This window comes from Talpa europaea, assembly GCF_964194135.1.
Source record: "Talpa europaea genome assembly, chromosome: X".
Taxonomy (NCBI): Eukaryota; Metazoa; Chordata; class Mammalia; order Eulipotyphla; family Talpidae; genus Talpa; species Talpa europaea.
In genome coordinates this window covers 707598-726442 of record NC_140081.1, presented here as the reverse complement: position 1 = coordinate 726442, position 18845 = coordinate 707598, and the positions used below count along the sequence as shown (strand labels likewise).

At 63.6% G+C, this 18845-nt stretch overlaps 1 protein-coding gene across 1 annotated transcript; it reads right to left on the bottom strand.

Moving 5' to 3' along the window:
• Window positions 1-2753: 2753 nt before the first annotated feature.
• Window positions 2754-18592, bottom strand: XG (Xg glycoprotein (Xg blood group); the record flags this gene model as incomplete). The annotated part of the gene is made up of 11 exons (XM_084258170.1): window positions 2754-2880; window positions 3610-3720; window positions 4083-4115; window positions 5091-5132; window positions 6275-6331; window positions 6519-6575; window positions 7729-7794; window positions 8149-8211; window positions 10264-10287; window positions 10799-10840; window positions 18535-18592. 11 exons carry the CDS (start codon window positions 18590-18592, stop codon window positions 2864-2866), a joined length of 570 nt encoding a protein of 189 aa, XP_084114296.1. The 3' UTR covers window positions 2754-2863.
• Between the last annotated feature and the right edge of the window lie 253 nt (window positions 18593-18845).

Sequence of the window (18845 nt, the reverse complement as noted above, 5' to 3'; positions counted from 1 at the left end):
AAGTGGGGGAGCTGGGGGTGACTGGGGAGCACAGGGGGGCAAGTGGGGGTGCAGGGGAAGTGAGTGAGGAGCGCAAGGGGGTGGGTGACAGCGCAGGGGGCGAGTAGGGGAGCTCGGGGGTGACTGGGGAGCGCAGGGGGCGGGTGACAGCGCAGGGGGTAAGTGGGGGAGCTGGGGGTGACTGGGGAGCACAGGGGGGCAAGTGGGGGTGCAGGGGAAGTGAGTGAGGAGCGCAAGGGGGTGGGTGACAGCGCAGGGGGCGAGTAGGGGAGCTCGGGGGTGACTGGGGAGCGCAGGGGGCGGGTGACAGCGCAGGGGGTAAGTGGGGGAGCTGGGGGTGACTGGGGAGCACAGGGGGGCAAGTGGGGGTGCAGGGGAAGTGAGTGAGGAGCGCAAGGGGGTGGGTGACAGCGCAGGGGGCCAGTGGGGGAGCTCGGGGGTGACTGGGGAGCGCGGGGGGCGGGTGACAGCGCAGGGGGTAAGTGGGGGAGCTGGGGGTGACTGGGGAGCACAGGGGGGCAAGTGGAGGTGCAGGGGGAGTGAGTGAGGAGCGCAAGGGGGTGGGTGACAGCGCAGGGGGCGAGTGGGGGAGCTCGGGGGTGACTGGGGAGCGCAGGGGGCGGGTGACAGCGCAGGGGGTAAGTGGGGGAGCTGGGGGTGACTGGGGAGCACAGGGGGGCAAGTGGGGGTGCAGGGGAAGTGAGTGAGGAGCGCAAGGGGGTGGGTGACAGCGCAGGGGGCCAGTGGGGGAGCTCGGGGGTGACTGGGGAGCGCAGGGGGCGGGTGACAGCGCCGGGGGCGAGTGGGGGTGCAGGGGGGGTGAGTGAGGGGCGCAGGGGGCGGGCGGGTGCTGCCCCCCCCCCCGTGGGTGAATGCACGAGGGACGCTGCCCCTGAGCTGGTGACGTGGGGGCGCCTGCGCGTGTGCCGGGTGGACGGTGCAGGGCGTGGATGACGCGCCGCGTGTGCCCGCGTGTGCCCGGGAGGGCGAGCCCCGCAGGGGCGTGACCCCCGCAAGCGCGCGCAGGTGGGAATGAACGAGTGACCAGTGAGGCCCGTGGAATCGGACGCTCCCCCCCACCCCGGCCAGGTGGGGTCCCCGAGACGCTTGTGCGGGGGAGAAATCAAAGGGGCAGTCCCAGGGCCAGGGAGGGTCCCCGGGTCCCCCCACACCCCAGCCAGGCCGGGAAAGGCCGGGGGGCTCGGGGGTCCAAGCAGGTGGCCAGAAGGAGCGACCCCTCCCCGCTGCAGGGCACGGGGAGACCGACGGGGGCCGCCCCCTGTCCTGCAGCTCCCTGGACGCAGCCCGTGTCCAGCTGCGGGCGGAGAGGGCGCGGGTCTGGGAGCCCCGGGGCGCAGCCTGGTCGGGACAGGAGCGGAGTTCGGGGCGGGGGACACGGGAGCCGCGGGGGGTCGCGGAGGGTCTGGAGAGTCGGCCGGGCCCGGGCTGGGGCCGGAGGGAGGGAGTGACCTGCGGGCAGGGCGGGCAGCGGGTGTCCAGGAAGGTCTGACCTGCTGCTCCCACGGGCTGGCGGCGTCTTGCGGGCTCCCTGCCCCCTCTCTAGGGACACGCGCCCCAACACCGCAGTCTGGGGGCGGCCGGGCGGCCACAGGAGGTTTCAGGACATGCCGGGGGCCCCCTTTGTGTCCTGCTCCCCCGCGTCAGGAAGGAGCCCCCCAGCGACCGCGGTTTCCTCTCCACGTTTATTAGACAGCAGCGCTTGGGGCGGTTACAGAGACGGGGCGGCCCCCCCAGAAGCCCTCGTGGCGTGTGTCCGGTGCGTGTGCCCATGGGGGGACACGCCCCCTAATAAAGTGACCCCAGGGCAGGCTCACCAGGAGGGCCTCGGGCCACCCCCCGGGGTCGCAGCCTGCGGGGCCGGCCCTGAGTGGGCGCTCGTGCACACCAGGGCTCTCCCCCAGGCCTCCTGCCCGCCGCGTCCCCACGGGATTTGGGGCGCACAGCGAGCGTATTCGGGATTTTCCTGGCTCCTCTCCCGCCTGCGGAAAGCCCGCTCCGTTCCCAAGGAAACCCTTGGGACCCCCGAAGGCCAGGATCCCCCACATCACCGGCCTGAGACGACCAGACCCTGCACCCCAGTTGGGAGATCCCAACCCCCCTCCCTAATGACTCTTTCCGCCCCCCCCAAATCGCTGCAAAGTCAGAAGCAAAGAGTACTGTGCAGATCGGGAGGATTTAACCCTAAAAGTACCCCGAGAAAGTAAGGCTGTCCCCCAAAGGCCTTGTACCCCAGGATATACACGAGCATAGTGCGCACATTCCTCCTGTCTCCATCTATTTCTCCCCCATTCCCCCAAAAACCCCACTGAGACCCTCAGACGTCACCCGAAATGCCACCTGTTCCCGGGGCAGCTTCAGCATCAGCAAACCGGCAGCCGAACCCCAGCCCCGACTGCTCCGGCCGGGCCGGCGGGCACGGGGATGACTAGACTCCGCCAGGGGCTCAGCCCGGCACCCCGAAACCAGCAGGCGGCCGTCCTGACTCCCGACACCCCTCAGGGATGCGCCCGGCGCCCGCCCAGGCTGGTGGAAACCCTGGCGGCTCGTGCACCCGGCGGGCGGGGGGTCATCCTGCGGCGAGGTAGTTCGGGGTGCCCGCGTGGGAGTCTGCCCCCCAAAGAAGGCTCCAGCTGACAGGCCGATGGACAGTCTCATGCCCGAGATCTCGGGGCGCAGGTGTCCCCAGAAGGACGCCGGTCCGGGGCTGGGGTGTGAGGGGCTCAGCTGCTTCCAGCTAAGAGAAAACAGTTTTGGGGGGAGCGTTCGCCGGGGACGGAGGGGAGCAGTGGGGCTCTTCTCTCCATGGGGTTCTCCTCAGTGGGGGCCGCGGGGCTCGGAGCCCTCACACGTGCTCGGGGGCTGCAGGGGAAGAGGGAGAGCCCACGTCAGTCTCAGCGGGACCCCCCCTGCGCCCACCCCAGGCGCCCCTGAACCTCACTCCTCGGGGCACTGCCTCTGTGTTTCCCGCCGACACTTGGGGAGATGAATCAAGTTGTGTATAAAAGGCTTGTTTTATGCACAGACTCACTGTCCCCCCAAACTGCCAGGCTGGGGAGCTGTGGGGGGTCAGTGCCTCGCATCAGCAGCAGAGGGAGCTCCCAGACAGGTTTTGGGGTTTGGAGGCCCCAGGAAACTCCAAAAGGAAAGGCCCTGGGCATTGGGGGTGCTTCTGGCTTCTGCGGCAAACATAGGAGAGTTGAGGGGTGCAGGAGTCTCCCCTGGGAAAGCCACAGGCACATGCTGGGAGGGTGGGGTGACCATCGGGGCCATAAACATCCCTCTGTCTGCCCCCACACCTGGCCTCTGCCCCAACAATGGCTAAACCTGAACCCCAAACCGAATCAGAATCCCAGACCCAGCGGGGCCCCCGGACGGCAGAGAAAGCTTGAGACTTGGGGCTTCTGTGGTCTTCTTTGGGGGGCCGGGGGGACGCTTGGCTCAACCCCACAACTTTCTCCAACTCGCTTGATGAGAAAATTGCCCCGAGCGCGAGGAGATGGAGCCTCTTCAGTCCCTCTCGGCCTCCACGATGCAGCCGGGGCGGGGCTGGCCCGGGGGGGACGTGGGGGGCCTCCCGCCGGCACTCACCCCCTCTCTGGCAGCAGTTCCTGCGCCGGTTGTAGTAGCTGATGGCCGCCCCCACCAGCGTCACCACCACCATGGACACGATCGGAGACACGACCTTGGCCACGGTGTTGCCTGCGGGCGAGGACACGGGCTGAGCCCGGCGGTCTCTGCTGCCCGCCGCTGGACACTGACCCGCGCCCCCACCCCGCGGCCGGCAGCCGGGGCCCCCCGGCGGCGTCTCCTGCGCCGGCTTGGTGAGCTCAGGGTCCCCAGACACAACGAGGCCGCGACCAAGGCTGGCGGTTCTCCGTGCGCCGGCCGGTCACCGTGCGGCCAGCAGGGCAGGGGACGGGCCATCGGGGTCCCCCGGGCAGGCCCGGGGCCTCAGCCCTGCTCCAGGGGCCTCGGGCCCGTCCACCCCAGAGCCCGAGAGCGCCCGGCCCCTCGGCTCCCGGCGCGGAGCCAGCAGCGCCCGCGGCCCCCGCGGCCGTTACCTTGGTGGCCGTAGGTGGACTGTCCGCTGCCGCCTGCGGGGAACCGGGGGATGAGGGGCGGGTCAGTGCGGGAGGCCGTCCCGGTGTAACCCAGGGCTCAGACACGCAGACACGCGTGCAACACGCAGGCGCACAGCTGCGGGCGTCACCCACACGCACACAAAGCACGGCACAGGCGGGGGGAGCCCCTCGCACACACACGCGAGGCACAGGAACCCTCACAAACACACGCGCGTGCAAAGCCGACCTACAGCTGGGCGTGCGTGCAGACGCCACAAATACCCCGCATGTGTGCACACACGCACACACATGTCACCATCACGTGTGCACACAGCCCAGATGTGTGTATCTGTGTGCGCGAGTCCTCTGGCACAGACACGGGCTTTGCACACACGTACATGTATACACAACATGCATTCACACACGTGTGTGAACACACACCCACATTTGTGCACCTAACAGAAGAGAGACCCAGAGACACACATGCGTCTGCACAAACACGTGTGCATACAGCCAGCGCAGGCATTGCTCATGCTCATATACACACGTGAACAACACACCTATAACACACCAGTGCACACACCGATACACACAAGTGTACACAGTGGCGTGCCCGAAACACGCATGTGCAAGTGCTATATGTGCACATACAGACACATGCATACCGCCATAAACACGTATGCACCGCAATATACCCACACGTGTGTGCACAACACATGCCCACGCCTACACATGGGTGCACACGGCTTATCCATGCAGACACCCAGACACGCGTGCATGCACAGCGCGCGCTCACACGCATGCGCCCACCCACAGCTGTGCACGCACATGCAGCAGCATCACACCCCCACGCGGACACCTGCAAGCGGCCTCAGCTCCGCTGGGGAAACTGAGGCTGCAGCCAGGACGCCGGGTTAGTTCCCGCGGGGACACAGCCCGGTCAGCGCAGGGGGGTTAGTCCTGCAAGCAGGGCCCGCGCGTCCTCAGCGGCCCAGACACGCCAGTTACCGTAACCACTTCCGTGGGGGTTGGGTCTGTAGCGCCCTCCTCCTGCGGGCGGAGAGATCGCGTGAAACGGAAGAGCAGGTGCCCCAGAATCCACGGGAAGCCCCGGCAGAGAGCCCGGCCCAAGCGGACACCCCCACAGAGATCCAGGCCCAAGCAGAGCCCCCCACCTATCCCCCCGATGGCCCAGAGCAGACTGACCACTCGGCCCCAGGGTGAGCGCCCTGGAAGCCCTGGACCGACCGTGGGGGCCGAGCCATGAACCCCACCCCAAACAGCAGCCATTGCCCTTGGAAAATTCACCTCCTGTGCCCGGCGTGTGCAGGAAGACACCCCAAAACCTATGTCAGCCCCCATGGCAGAAAGGAGCCCTCTCTGCAGCTCCTCCTAGTGTGTGGACAGCAGAGCTTTGTTTCACGATTCCCCCTGGTTCTGCCTCAGCACATCCTCCCGTCCACTCCCTGTGGCCCTCACAGACCCCCCTCCTTGGGGCAGGTCCACTTTGCTTTCACGTAACCCCCTGCTCTGACCCCTGCTCCTTTCTGCCTCGCTTCCCTGCACACCCTGCTCTGCTTTTCTGCAGGCGGCAAGTTTGCTTCCTTCTTCGGGGCTGAGTAGTATTCCACACGGTGGCCAGCCCACGTCTGCTGGCCTGGCCCCTCTCGGCGGGCTCTCCGGTTGCTTCCAGGACCAGGGGATTGAAAACCACGCTGTGGACCGGACCGGATGCTCTGAGCGGATGCTCTGATGATCTTTGCACAACTGAGACTTGCAAATACCCTAAATGGGGCAACATGTTCTCCGGGGGTGACCTCGGCTCCCCATCTCTCCGTCCAGAACCACGATTTTAACATCCAGCGCTTGCCTGGAGGACACTCAGTCTCCGCCGAGGACGGCTCAGTCTTGCCAAGGACAATCCCTCTGGTCTGGCAGAGACTCTCCGCCCCAAGTGTTCTCCGTGGGAAATCAGGGAGCCGGCTCGGGACGGCCCACGATCCCCATACTCCTGGGAGCTGTTCCCCTGGAGAGTCTGGGGTTCCTTTCTAGCCGGGCACAGGTGTGGGGGGCAGGAGCGAGACCAGGAGAGCCCAGAAGACCAGAGATGGGGCAGCAGACAGGAGCCCGCAGCCCAGGAGGAAGGTATCAAGGGGTGCGGAGACCCCAGCCGGCGCCCCAAGCCCCGGTACCATGTGCCGTGTCTCCGTAGCCGTCATAACCAGGGTTGTAGCTGCCACCACCGCCTCCTGCAGGGGGTTTGGGGGGAAGACACTTAGCACAAGGTCATGCCCCGAAGAGTCCCCAGAGGGTGGCTGTGGGACACGCTCCCCAAAGTCACCGCTTCCTGGTGGGAAACCCCAAGACGCAGCCCTAAGACCCGTCTGGACTGGGCCGGAGTCCCCCGACACCCCCACCCGCCAGTTGAGCACGCACCCGAGGGCGGCCGAGGTCTGGGCGGGTACCGGCCGTCATCGGCGTTGCCGTAGTAACCTGCGGGCAGAGGAGGGGCCAGACCTGAGTGCCGGGGGGCCCTCGGGAGGAGGGGGACGCAGCTTATGGAGAACTGAGCCGCCCGACAGGCCCGCAGGACCCCAACAGCAGCAGCAGACCTCCTGCAGCTGGGGGAGTGTGGGACGCCCTGGGAGGGGCTCCTGAGGGACGGCGTGGGGGCCGGGAGGTCAGCCCCTGCCCACACAGGCGGCCCCAGGGACGTGGCCCAGTTCCATGTGGCCAAGAGCGCTTGGGGCGGGAACCCCATGTCTGAGCAACGTCTGCAGAGGGTGAGGCCGGGAAGGTCCCCGTGGCTGGTGGGGAGTGAGGCCCCGAGTGTCCTGCAGGGGAGGGCACGTGTGTCCACGGCCCAAAGGGAGGGTCTGTCCATCCCAAGGCTTAAAGAGAAGGTCAAGTTCATCCCAACATCCAACGGGAAGGCCAAGTCCACCCCAAGTCTTATAGGGAAGGTCACAGTTTACCCCAACATCCAACACAAAGGTCATGTCCATCCCAACACCCAACAGGAAGGCCAAGTCCGTCCCACGTCTTACAGGGAAGGTCAAGTTCATCCCAACATCCAATGGAAAGGTCAAGCCTGTCCCAAGGCTTAAAGGGAAGGTCATGTCCACCCCAAGGCTTAAACGGAAGGTCAAAGTTTACCCCAACATCCAACACGAAGGTCATGTCCATCCCAAGACCCAACAGGAAGGCCAAGTCCGTCCCACGTCTTACAGGGAAGGTCAAGTTCATCCCAACATCCAATGGAAAGGTCAAGTCTACCCCAAGTCTTACAGGAAAGGTCATGTCCATCCCAAGGCTTAAATGGAAGGTCACAGTTTACCCCAACATCCAACACGAAGGTCATGTCCATCCCAACACCCAACAGGAAGGCCAAGTCCACCCCACGTCTTAAAGGGAAGGCCAAATTCATCCCAACATCCAACGGGAAGGCCAAGTCCATCCCAAGGCTTAAAGGGAAGGTCAAAGTTTACCCCAACATCCAACAGGAAGGTCAAGTTCATCTCCACACCCACAGGGAAGGTCGAGTCCACCCCAACATGCAACGGGAAGGTCGAGTCCATCCCAAGCCCAGCAGAAGGTCACCCCGTCCCAGCACATGCCACACGCAGCCCGATCTCCCCGCCCTTACCTCCACCGCCGTCAGAGACGCCGGGCTGCGGGCGGGCGGGGGGCGGCTTGGGCCTCGGGTAGATATCTGCCGGGAGACACCAAGGTCAGCTGGAGAGAATCAGAGCGTCTCTCGGGGACGACCCACCCAGCCCACAGGCAGACCCGAGACGCCGCAGACACAGCCCGCGGCGCCCAGGTCCTCGGGGGCTGAGCAGGAGCCGGAGAAGCGGGCGCTGCCTTGAACCCACCACTGAGCCAAGCGCGTGGGCCAGCGGCTTCCTGGCGCACACCCAGGAGAGGGCAAAGTGGGGTGACCCCAGGCGCTGAGCACAGCCCCAGCTTCTGCCAGGAGGATTCCCCATGCCCCGGGCGCCTCCCCAATGAAAGCAAATTCCTCCCACCAGCGGGAAATGGGCCGGGAGCGTAAACTTACTTCCACCGCCGCCGTGGGAGGGAAATCCGGGCTGCGGCTGGGGCGGTGGCTTCGGCTTGGGGTACAGGTCTGTGAGGACGAGGAGAGAGACACTGAGTTTTGGGGCACAAGAAACCCCCTTCTGGCCGGCAACGTGCCCGTGTGCGGCCATGTGCACGGTGCACGGTCCCGGAATCCTTTCGCCCCCACAGGCAAACATGCAACCACACACGGGCAGACGTGTCTCTCGCGCCTACAAGTTCCCTTGCACGGAGAGCAGGGGCAGAGCCGCCCGCAGTGATGGGGGTGGAAGGTGCAAGAGGCCGGGCCTCCCGGAGCTCACAGCAGCATCAGTCACAACAGCCAAGGCAGGGCACCCGCCTGAATGCCCAGAAACAAAGACGTAAAGAAATTATTCACAATGGACTTGGAGGAATACTACGCAGCCGTGAAAAAGGCAAATGTCACCATTTCTGGCCACACGGATGGGGCTGGACAGGATGTTGCTGATGAAAAAAGTCAGAATGTGAAAGACAGAGACCAGGTGGTGTCCCTCATTTGTGGAATGTAGAGAAACCAAGAAAACAGAGCGGGAAAGCGTCACGCAAATAACTGAAAAATCTGCCGGTTAGCAGAGCGGATTGGGTAGGAACGGGGTCGGGCACCCGCCCTGGGGCGCTGGTGGAGGGAGGGAGTAGCGTGTGCACATGGGCGGGAGTAAAACTGTTCTCCCCAAGTGATCTCGTGTTGAACCCGAGTGGCCCGTCCGTAAAAACGACTGCGTTGATCTAAAAAAGGAATTTGGTTTTCCTCTAACTGCATTTATAGTTTTTGTTTTCAGCATCGCGGCACCTGGCGTCCTGCAAGCCCCCACCCAGCCTCTTCCCCAGACCAAAACACCAATAGGCAGGTGCCTGTCCCAAATGATTTTGGGGACCCTCCTCCCTGCATGGGCGTCAAAAACAAGCCACAGACCTCAGGTGCCCCCAAAGCCTGCCATGGCTTCGCCTCACTGCCTGTGCTGCTGCCTCCTTTTATCAACAGGGTGTTAGATTTTGGGGTGCATGCATACCACCCCCATCCCCACCACGTGTTTCCACGACAAATTCATCCGTGAGTGTTCGGGAATCAGGATTCCCTGTGCTGATGCGGCTGACCCCTCTCTCTGCACAGCGGTGCTGTCTGAGCCTCCTGGGAGCGGAATTGCTGGGGCTGGGGGTGGGGATTGTCAGATTTTAAATAATTTTTCACCCTTCACTGATTGACCGTGGAAATACCGCCAGACCCCGCAAGCCCGTTCTGGGATCTTACGTGAAGAGCTTGAGACCAGGAACTCAAAAACATCCTCCCAATACGAATTCACTGCAGCCTATTTACCATCGCTGGACTCAGACCCCAGCTCAGGGACCACAGGCAGAGGAGGGATCAAAAAGGGGTGGTCTGTCTACACCACGCTTTTCCTGTGGTGCAAGCGCCACCTCTCCCTGATTCCAGAAGCTTCTATCCCCCCAAAAGGAGGCCCTCCCGTGAGCAGAGCGTCCCTGGCACCAAGATCCTTGGCCCGTTCTGGGCACTTTCTAGAAATGGGTCCCGCTCTGTGCATCCTTTTGTGCCTGGTTCTCTCACGGATCAGCGTATTTTCAAGGTCTACCCACATTGGAACGAGTGTCAGAGCTTCCCTCCTTTTCACTGGTGTATAATATTCCACACGGTGGATGGGCCATGCTCTGTGTCCCCCCCCCGTGTGGAGGGACAGCTGGGTGTCTGCACCATTGGCCACTAAGAGCCATGCTCCTCTGAACGTGTGCACACATGTTTTTGCTGGAGCGCCCTGTTTTCATCCTTTTGGGTCACGCCGGGGAGCGGAATTGCTGGAGCAGCTGGAAATCCAGTGTTTACATTTGGGGGAACAGCCAGACTGTCTCCCAACAACAGCACCCTTTCACCCACAAAGGCACACAGCTCCCCGTTTCTCCTCATCCTCATGACACTCGTCGCTTTCCACTTCGCTCCTCGGAGGCGTGGGGGGGTGTCTGCCGAGGGGCACCCGTGGTTTCTCCACCAAACACGCTCTGCAAAGAGGCGGCCGGTCGAGGACACCAGCAACGAGGGGCCGCCTGGGTCCTGCAAGTCCTCACTCACCTGAGCTCGGCTTCCTCGTGGGATCTGGGAGCAAAGAGAAAAAGAAATGCAATGTCCGTGGGGGGAGGGAGAACAACCAACACCCCACAAAACTTTGGGCCTCCCTGGGGGTGCAGGGGTTAAGTCTCAGCGCTATGAAGCTACCGGCAGCCTCTGCAGCCTGGCTCGATCCCCGGCCAGGGAGTGACCCACAGGGCGCAGCAGACCTCTCCTGTCTCCCCGCTGCTCCCCTCAGCAGTGGATTTCAGTGGATCCCCCTGTTCTACTCCCCACTCTGTCTCTGGGGAGTCCTCTCACCCCCCCCAAAGCTCTGTCCTGCACCCCAGCTCTTGCATGCATCAATAAATAAATCTTAAAAAAAGAAAGTGAAGCACAGGCTACCAGAGGCCTCCAGACCTCAGACTTGGGCCCCCCAGACTCCCCACATTTTTCCAAGTGGGGTGCAAGGTCCTTTCCAAGGTGCCCGAGACCTCATGGGGCCACCCAATGTCTCACTGCTGAAAAGGCCCAGCTCCCCGCAAATGCCGTCGCTTACCCGGGTCATCGAGGGCGTCGGCCAAGTCGAAGTCTCCTTGACCTGTCAGGGGGACACGGCCCGAGTCACAGGGAGGTAGCCAGGGCCCCTTGTTCAGGGCTCTGCCCCCAGTCCTGTGGCTGTGAGGTCCAGCCCAGCCTAAGCCACCCCCTCCCCGGTGGGGTCCAGCCGCATCTTGGCCTTCCCAGGGGGCTGACCCCCTCCCGGAAGACAGCGCGTCCGACCCAAGTTTCCTTGGAGGAATCTCAGCTGCTGCCAGTGACCCAGCAAAGCGCGTAGACATTTTGGAGACCCTAGGAACCCATCCCCAAGTTCTGCAAGCACCAGGAGTGAGCTGGGAGCCCTGCCTTCCTGTCCAGCAGGTGGCCGGGACGTGGCATCACCCCAAAGGGGCAAGACGGGCGGCAGCTGGCAAGTCCAGGTCTGGCACGAGTAGTCCCTGAGGGCTTCCTGGAGGAGGAGGTGTGTGGAAAAGCCCCCCTGCCATGCAGGAGAGCTCCCGGGGACTTGTGACTGGGGGTCCCCTATTTGTGGGGCTTCCCTTCTTGGCTGAGACACGTGTCTCCCCCAAAACCTTGCAGAGGCGTCATCCTCAGACCCTCCTCCCGGCGCCAGCGCTGAGTTTCTGCTTCCCAGAGGAAGGCTGAGCTCTGCAGACAAGAGTTCTGGCATCTTCCAGCACGAAACAGAGCTGGGGGGTGGGCACCTGGAGCTCCGTTCTGGGGTGATCATCACCCCAGTGGGTGCCGAGTTACCCCCAACTGCTCCCTCGTGAGGGCTGAGGTCAGACGCATCCAGACTCAACTTACGCCCCAAGCCCCCTCCTTCCCCAGAGAAGATGGAGCGGTGGGGACCCGGCTTGCTCTTGAGAGAGGGGGAGCCCTGGTCCCGGGGTCCCCCTGCAGCTCAGCCTGTCTTTAGGGGCCTGCTCCGCCCCGGTCCGGAGCAGCCACCCCCTCCGAGCCTTATCTCCGTGCACTGGGCTCGGGCGTGTTTATGGTGGAGGCGCGGGGAGGGGAATCCACCTGGCCCTCCGCCCGCCGCTGATGGCACAATCGGCTCCTGAACTGGATTTGCAGGTCCCCGGCGCCCTGTCATCCTCCGAGAGACGCCCCAAGGCGGCCACCCCAGCGCCTGCCCCCCGCGTCCAGTCTCTGTGGACTGCTGGCTTCGGACACTCCCAGGGACGGCTGACCCCCTCCCGGTGGCCGTGAGCTCCTGGAGACGGTGGTTTGTCCGCACCAGGCCCGGGTCTGTGTCCACCCCCCGCCCATGCACGCCGCAGGCCACTCGGACCAGAGGGAGAGTCAGCCCCGGCCCCCGTGGGAGGCAGAACACAGGGACAGGTCAGCCCTGGGGGACATCTGACCTGCCCAGCCCGGTCAGCCGCGCCCCCAGCGGCCGGAGGGCAGGGGAGCCGGCAGCAGGGAGGTTCTGAGCCAGGGAGGGCGTCAGGGCCAGGCCAGCTGCCTCCGCGGCCCCAGGGCCTGGACAGGACCCGGAGCCTCCACGGCGCAGCCCTCCAAAGCCCCTTGCACTGGGGAGCTCCCTGCAGGCGCCCCTCTGTGTCGGGGGTTTGCTTTGCTTTACAGGGAACAGCCCAGGCACAAGGCAGAGCCAGGACAGGGACCCCAGGATGGGCTCCCGGAGTGTCCAGGCCAACGGCTCAGCCCTGCCCACCCGCCCGCATTCCGACGCCCCTGAGCGTTTGCAGAGGCGCCCCCAGCCCCGGGCATGTCCCTCTCAGCAGGCAGGACGCCCTTCTGTGCACGCGGCTGCTCCTGGGGGAGCACACGGGGGCCGGGGTCGCTGACCACCCCTGTCCTGTCCAGAAGGAGCCCTTCCCGCATGGCAGGCGGCTCAGCCCAGCCGGGGCGCAGCTTCTCCGGGCGAGCGGGTCCTGCTGGTCGGCAGCCCCAGGGCCGGAGAGGCCCCGGGGAGGGGTGCGGAGCGGGGGCAGGAGGTGTGGTGTTCACACGCAGCTGCGGGTGACTCAGGCGGGCGGGGTGTGGCCCCGGGGCGCAGGCGGCTGCGGGGCAGCTGGAGGCTGGACCCGGCCTCGCTCCTGGTCCGGCGGCTCCTGTTCAGGTCTCCAGAGACCCCCGGGGTCAGCAGCTGGAGGAACCGTGCCCCAGGCTGGCAGGAGCCCCCAGAGCATCCTCTGGGCACAAATTCTCAGTCTGACCAGCGTCCCCTGGTGCTGACCGGACCCAGCGGAGTCAGGGCTGGCCAAGGCCCCAGGAGAGCCCACGTGCTGGCTCCTCACCCCATCGGGGCAGCTGGGGGCCGGGCCCCTGGTGCACAAGGCCCCCCTCAAGAAGCCAGTCAGCAAACCCCAGCTGCACCGGACAGGTTGAGCCCTGGCCCAGCCTCCTGGGCGCCGCCAAGGACACGTGTGTCCCCCACCCCCACCTGCTGCCCGCCCTGCAGACCCTGGTCACTGCAGCCGGGAGTGTCCTGCAAAGCCAGAGAGCTGGGGTGCAGCTGCCTGCGGGGTGTAAGGACAGCCCAGAGCTCCAGCCCTGCCTGCGGGGTGTAAGGACACCCCAGCACTCCAGAAATGACCCCCTGGATTTGACCACGCAGGTCCAGGCCCCCCTCAGGGGCCTCTGTTCCAGCCAAGTCCTCCTCCTGCCCCCCAGGACGCCGCCCCGTACTCCAGCCACCATGTCCGACTCCGGATGTCACTGCTGTCCCCTCGTCCGGGCCAGGCCTCCCGGAGGCTGCGGGCTCCACCCCTCGTGTCCCCGGGCGACTCCCGGGCGGGCTGGGCCGCATCTGGACCTCATCTCCCCGATGCCCGCCAGCCAAAAGCAGGGCTCCCTCGGGACTCTCGCGTGACGCAGCTGAGACACGTGCGGGGCGCGGGGAGAAAGCCTCTGTCCCCAGACGGGGCAGGGAACAAGATGTCCAGGGGTCGCTCGTGCAGGTCCGAGGACAGCTGGATGGAAAGGGGCCAGCCCGGAGAGATGGCGTCCCCCCCACAGGTCCAGCTCCATCTGCACCCCACTTTCTCCCTCTGTCTTGGTTGCCAGCAGGACACAACATGCTGGACAGGGCTGGATGCCCACGCGGCGCCCTCCACGCCAATGTCCAGGGACTCTGCTGACTGACCCTCCTGGGGCTGGCGGCCCCTCCTGGACCTGAGAAGGGGGCCCGGTGAGGGCGGGGACCCGGTTCTTACACCCCGATGCACAGCCATTGAGCCCATCCCGGGGGTTGACCAGTTCTCCTGGCGCCCCCAAGGCCCTTTGACCCCTGCAGGCCAGACTCTTCCACACCCACAGGGTCTCCCGGGGGAGGTTGTCGGTCACCAGGGAGTCGCCCATCATTCGGTCTAAGCAGCCTTCCCGAGGACGTGCTCGGCGACCCAGCAGGACACGGACACACACACGGAGGCAGCTACGGCATATCCTGGAGTGTCCAGCGGTGTCCAGCTGTGTCCAGGTGAGGCCGGGACATGACGGCACTTCTCACCAGCTCCTGGGGGTGCTAGAGCTCCCAGGGGCCTCCCTTTCCAGGACGGAGACCTCATGTGCACCCCCTGAGGAGGCATGACGGTCACCCAGACGGGGGTCACTCCCCAGAGGGTCTCCCCATAATCTTGTAATGTGTTGAGATTATGTTTTCTGGCTGCCGCTAGGCAGCTGACCAGCAGTATGTTAAGACTGATAATAGTACAAAAGTCATAGATGGATGGACACATGATAGACAGTGGAGAGATGATAGATTGATAGTCGATTGAGAGTTTGATACAGATAAATGGATGAGATAATTCATAAATGGGATGGATGGATGGATGCATGAATGTATGGATAGATGATAGATAGATAGATAGATAGATAGATAGATAGATAGATAGATAGATAGAGCTATAACATGTGCATTAGGTGGGTCAGTGGATGGATGATAGATGCATGATTGATAGACACATGACAGATGGATAGAGAAGGAGATAGATAGGTGATAGAAGATATGGGTTGATGGATGGATGATGGATGATGGATGGATGATGGATGATGGGTGGATGATGGATGATGGATGGATGATGGATGATGGATGGAGGATGGATGGAGGATGGATGATGGATGGATGATGGATGGATGATGGATGGATGATGGATGGATGATGGATGGATGATGGATGGATGGATGGATGATGGATGGATGATGGATGGAGGATGGATGGATGATGGATGATGGATGGATGATGGATGGATGGATGGATGATGGATGGATGATGAACAGAGGATGGATGATGGATGGAGGATGGTGGCTGGATGATGGATGGATATATGGGTGGAGGTGGATATATGGGTGGAGGGATGGACACGGATGGTTGCTTGTTAGAGAGGGAGACAGATGGTGGGCGACATGGATAGATGATGGGTGGATCATGGATGTACGGCCACATGGCTAGACAGGCAGGACAGAAGGGTGTATGGATGGATGATGGGTGTGGGGACAGGGCACTCGAGCCTCGTGCTCCAGCAGGTGTCTCCACCCCTGCACTATGGCATGTGCGACTGGAGAAGTTTAGCCGTGTGCCGTGTGTCCTCTCCAGAACTTAGGGTGCCTCCCTGGCCCCACCCGCCTGACAGCACTAACCCCACTCCCAGCTGTGACAAGCAGAATCGACTCCAGCTGTCACCGCGTGTCCTTGGGGACACCGCCTGAGCGTGGCCGCGGCACCTCTGACCTGAGCGTGTGGGTGACGCGTCATGAGTCAGCAGGCGCCCCCTGGGGCACGGAGCCACAGAAGCCACACATGTGGGCCTCAGTCACTATCCTAAAGAGAGCCCTGGCTCCAGTGTGGGCGTCACCCCAAGGGCTCCTGAGAACACAGCTCTCCTGTGCCCCAGGACACACCCCCTCCCGCAGCAGGAGCTCAGGGAGGAGCCCTGGGCACCTGCTCAAGAATCCCAGGAGCCTCATCTGCACAAGACCGAGAAGCACGGCCCTAAAAATCTGGGCAGGCTCAGCCCTGAAGACGGGCCCAGTTCCCACGCCCACGGGCGGGAGCGTTATGGATGGCCAAGGGGTCGCGAGGAGGGGCAGGATCAAGGGCTCAGCAGAGGGAGGCCGTCCCACCTGCCCGCATCAGCCCTCTCAGGGCCACGCCCAGGATGCCGGACTCAGACTCCGGGGCGCCCCGAGCATTTCCCTCACCTGACTCATGGGGAAGCGCTCGGAACACCACGGCTGTTGTTAAACGTGATAAAGAACATCCCCACCGCTTCCGGTTTTTCCTCTGTATGGAAAGGACGGTGGCTTAGCGTGAGTGTGGGGTTTGGGCCAAGTTGCTCAGGGGAGAAGACACCGTATTCCACAGTGTGGATAGGGCAGTGGGGGGAGAATTTCAGGGTCAGTGTGTACAGAGGAGACTCAATAATGTGTGTATAGGAATAGATGGATGGGTGGATGGATGATGGGTGGAGGACGGAGGACTGATGAGGGATGGTGGATGATGGATGGATGATTGATGACAGATGGATGATGGATGATGGATGGATGATGGAAGGTGGATGGATCATGGATGGTGAGTGGATCATGGATCATAGATGGATGGATGGATGGATGGATGATTGATGATGGATGGATGGTGGATGATCGATGGATGATGGATGATGGATGGATGATGGATGATCTTTGATGGATGGATGGATGATTGATGATGGATGGATTGTGGATCGATGATGGATGATGGATGGATGGATGGATCATGGAGGATAGATGGTGGATGGATGGATGGATCATGGATGGTGGATGGATCATGGATCATGGATGGATGGATGGATGATTGATGATGGATGGATGGTGGATGATCAATGGATGATCAGTGGATGATGGATGGAGGATAGATGATGAATGGATGATGGATGATGTTTGATGGATGGATGGATGATTGATGATGGATGGATGGATGGTGGATGATGGATGGATGATGGAGAATGGATGATGGATGGATGATGGATGGATTGTGGATGATGGATGGATGATGGATGGTGGATGGATCATGGATCATAGACGGATGGATGGATGATTGATGATGGATGGATGATTGATGATGGATGGATGGTGGATGATCAACAGATGATGGATGGATGATGGATGGAGGATGGATGGATGATGGATGGACAGATATACGACAGCTTGGGGCTGGACACATGCACTCTGGACACATTACAGAAGACAAACAGACAGACAGGCGGACACATACCCACATGCCCAGATAACAGAATCCACATAGGGGTGAAGCCGACACCATCTTGAGCACAACCCGCCTCTCTCTGCTCAACAAACCAAACATCACAAGTTCCGCTCTGGGGTTTCCCGTCTTCCTGCTCGTCACTTCCCCTTGCATCCGCGGACGCCCTCCAAGCTCCCTCGTCCCCTCCACCCTGGAGAGTCAACCCACTAAACGCCCTGGAAACCCGGAGCTGCCGCCTTGCAAACCCTCCCCATGAGGACCAGACGCGGCTGTAACTTTCATTCCACGATAAATGACAACGACGACAATTCACACCAAGCTCACCCTAAGGCCGCCTGGTCTCCTGGCTCTGTAATGACCCCTCCCTGCCCTCCTTGGGGAGTGTCTCCGGGACCTTGGAACCTTCTCAGTCCACAGCTGGTGGTCGTTGGGGTACGGGGGTGTCTGGGTGCGAACCCCAGGGCAGACTCCCCACTGGCTCCGGCTCTGTCTGCTCCGCAAGTGTGATCTTGGGCAAAGCTCGAGCCCACCTGCCTCAGTTTACCCTGCTCTAAAACGCCCTCAGGCAGGGCGCCCCACCCCAGGGATGCAAGAGAATCTCCCAGGAGGCCCCCTGGCCCGGCAGGAGGGGGTCCCCTTTCTGGTCCTGCGGGGAGCTTTGCTTAGACACACCCTTGGCCGCCTGCGGGGGCACGGAGAACGCGGAGTCCAGCGCAGGGCCCGAGTCCATTTGTCCCACACGTGGGACCCTCAGCTCCCGGGGGAGCCCCTGGCTGGGGCGCAGAGAGCAAGCCTCCGGGTGCACATCTGGGGGGCGGCTTTGCTCCCCACGACGCCTGGCGAGAGAGCCCTCGGCTTCTGCCTTAGCCCAGCGCCTCGCGCGCTCAGGAGCGCAGGACACCGGCCGGAGGGTCAGGCCAGCCCCGCGGAGCATCGCGCCCGCCCTGCCCTTCCGCGCGCCTCCGCCAGGGCGCCCAGGAACCCCAGCCGGCGCCCCTGAAATCTTGTCACTCCATCTGCCTCTGCGGCCGGGAGCTGCACCGGGTGTGGGGCGCCTCCCTGGACCTGACCCTGCAGCCGCTGGGTCCAAGCCACGCCCCACGCGCTCAGGAAGGCGCCGGCAGCCCCCCGCGGAAAGCCGGACCCGGGCGGCCGCCTGGGTCGACTCCCCCAGAGCCCGGAAGCCCCAAATCCACCGGGCGGAGCCCTGGCACCCCCCAACCAGCTGGCTTTAATCTGCCGGCACATTGAGCACGAAGCTGGAACCTCCGGGGAGGCCGCTGGGGCCTCCGACCCTCCACAGGGCGCACAGTTTCAAGCGCACGGTGCGGGGCGCCAGGTTCCGGCGCTATTGGCACCGACTCCGGCCCGACGGGGAGCCCGGTGCGCGCGCGGCGCCTGCGCCCCAGCTTGGGGCTCAGAACAGAGGCGCCCGCCGGCTCCCTCCCGCCAACTGGGTCCTCCCTGCGGCCGGGCGCCCCGGGCCGAGCCCACCCCCCGCGCCCCGCGCCCCGCGCCCCACTCACCGCGGACGAGCAGCGCCAGGCACAGCAGCCCGAGCGCGGCCAGGCCCCGGCGCTCCATGCTTCGCGACCGGCCCGACCCCGCCCCGGTGTTGACTGTGCTGCGCGCGCGAGGCTCCGCCCTCGAGTGGAAAGTCTGAGGCGGCCCGGAGCATCCTCGGCCGGGAACAGGGCAAGCGCCGGCTCGCCCCGGCCCCCAGCAGTGACCCGTCCTGGCTCGGGAAGCGGCCGCGCCGGCCTGGCCGCCCTGCCGGGGCGTGGGCGGGAGGGCGGAGGCTTCAAAGGCGGCGCGGTGGGGGGGACGCGGGTATGGG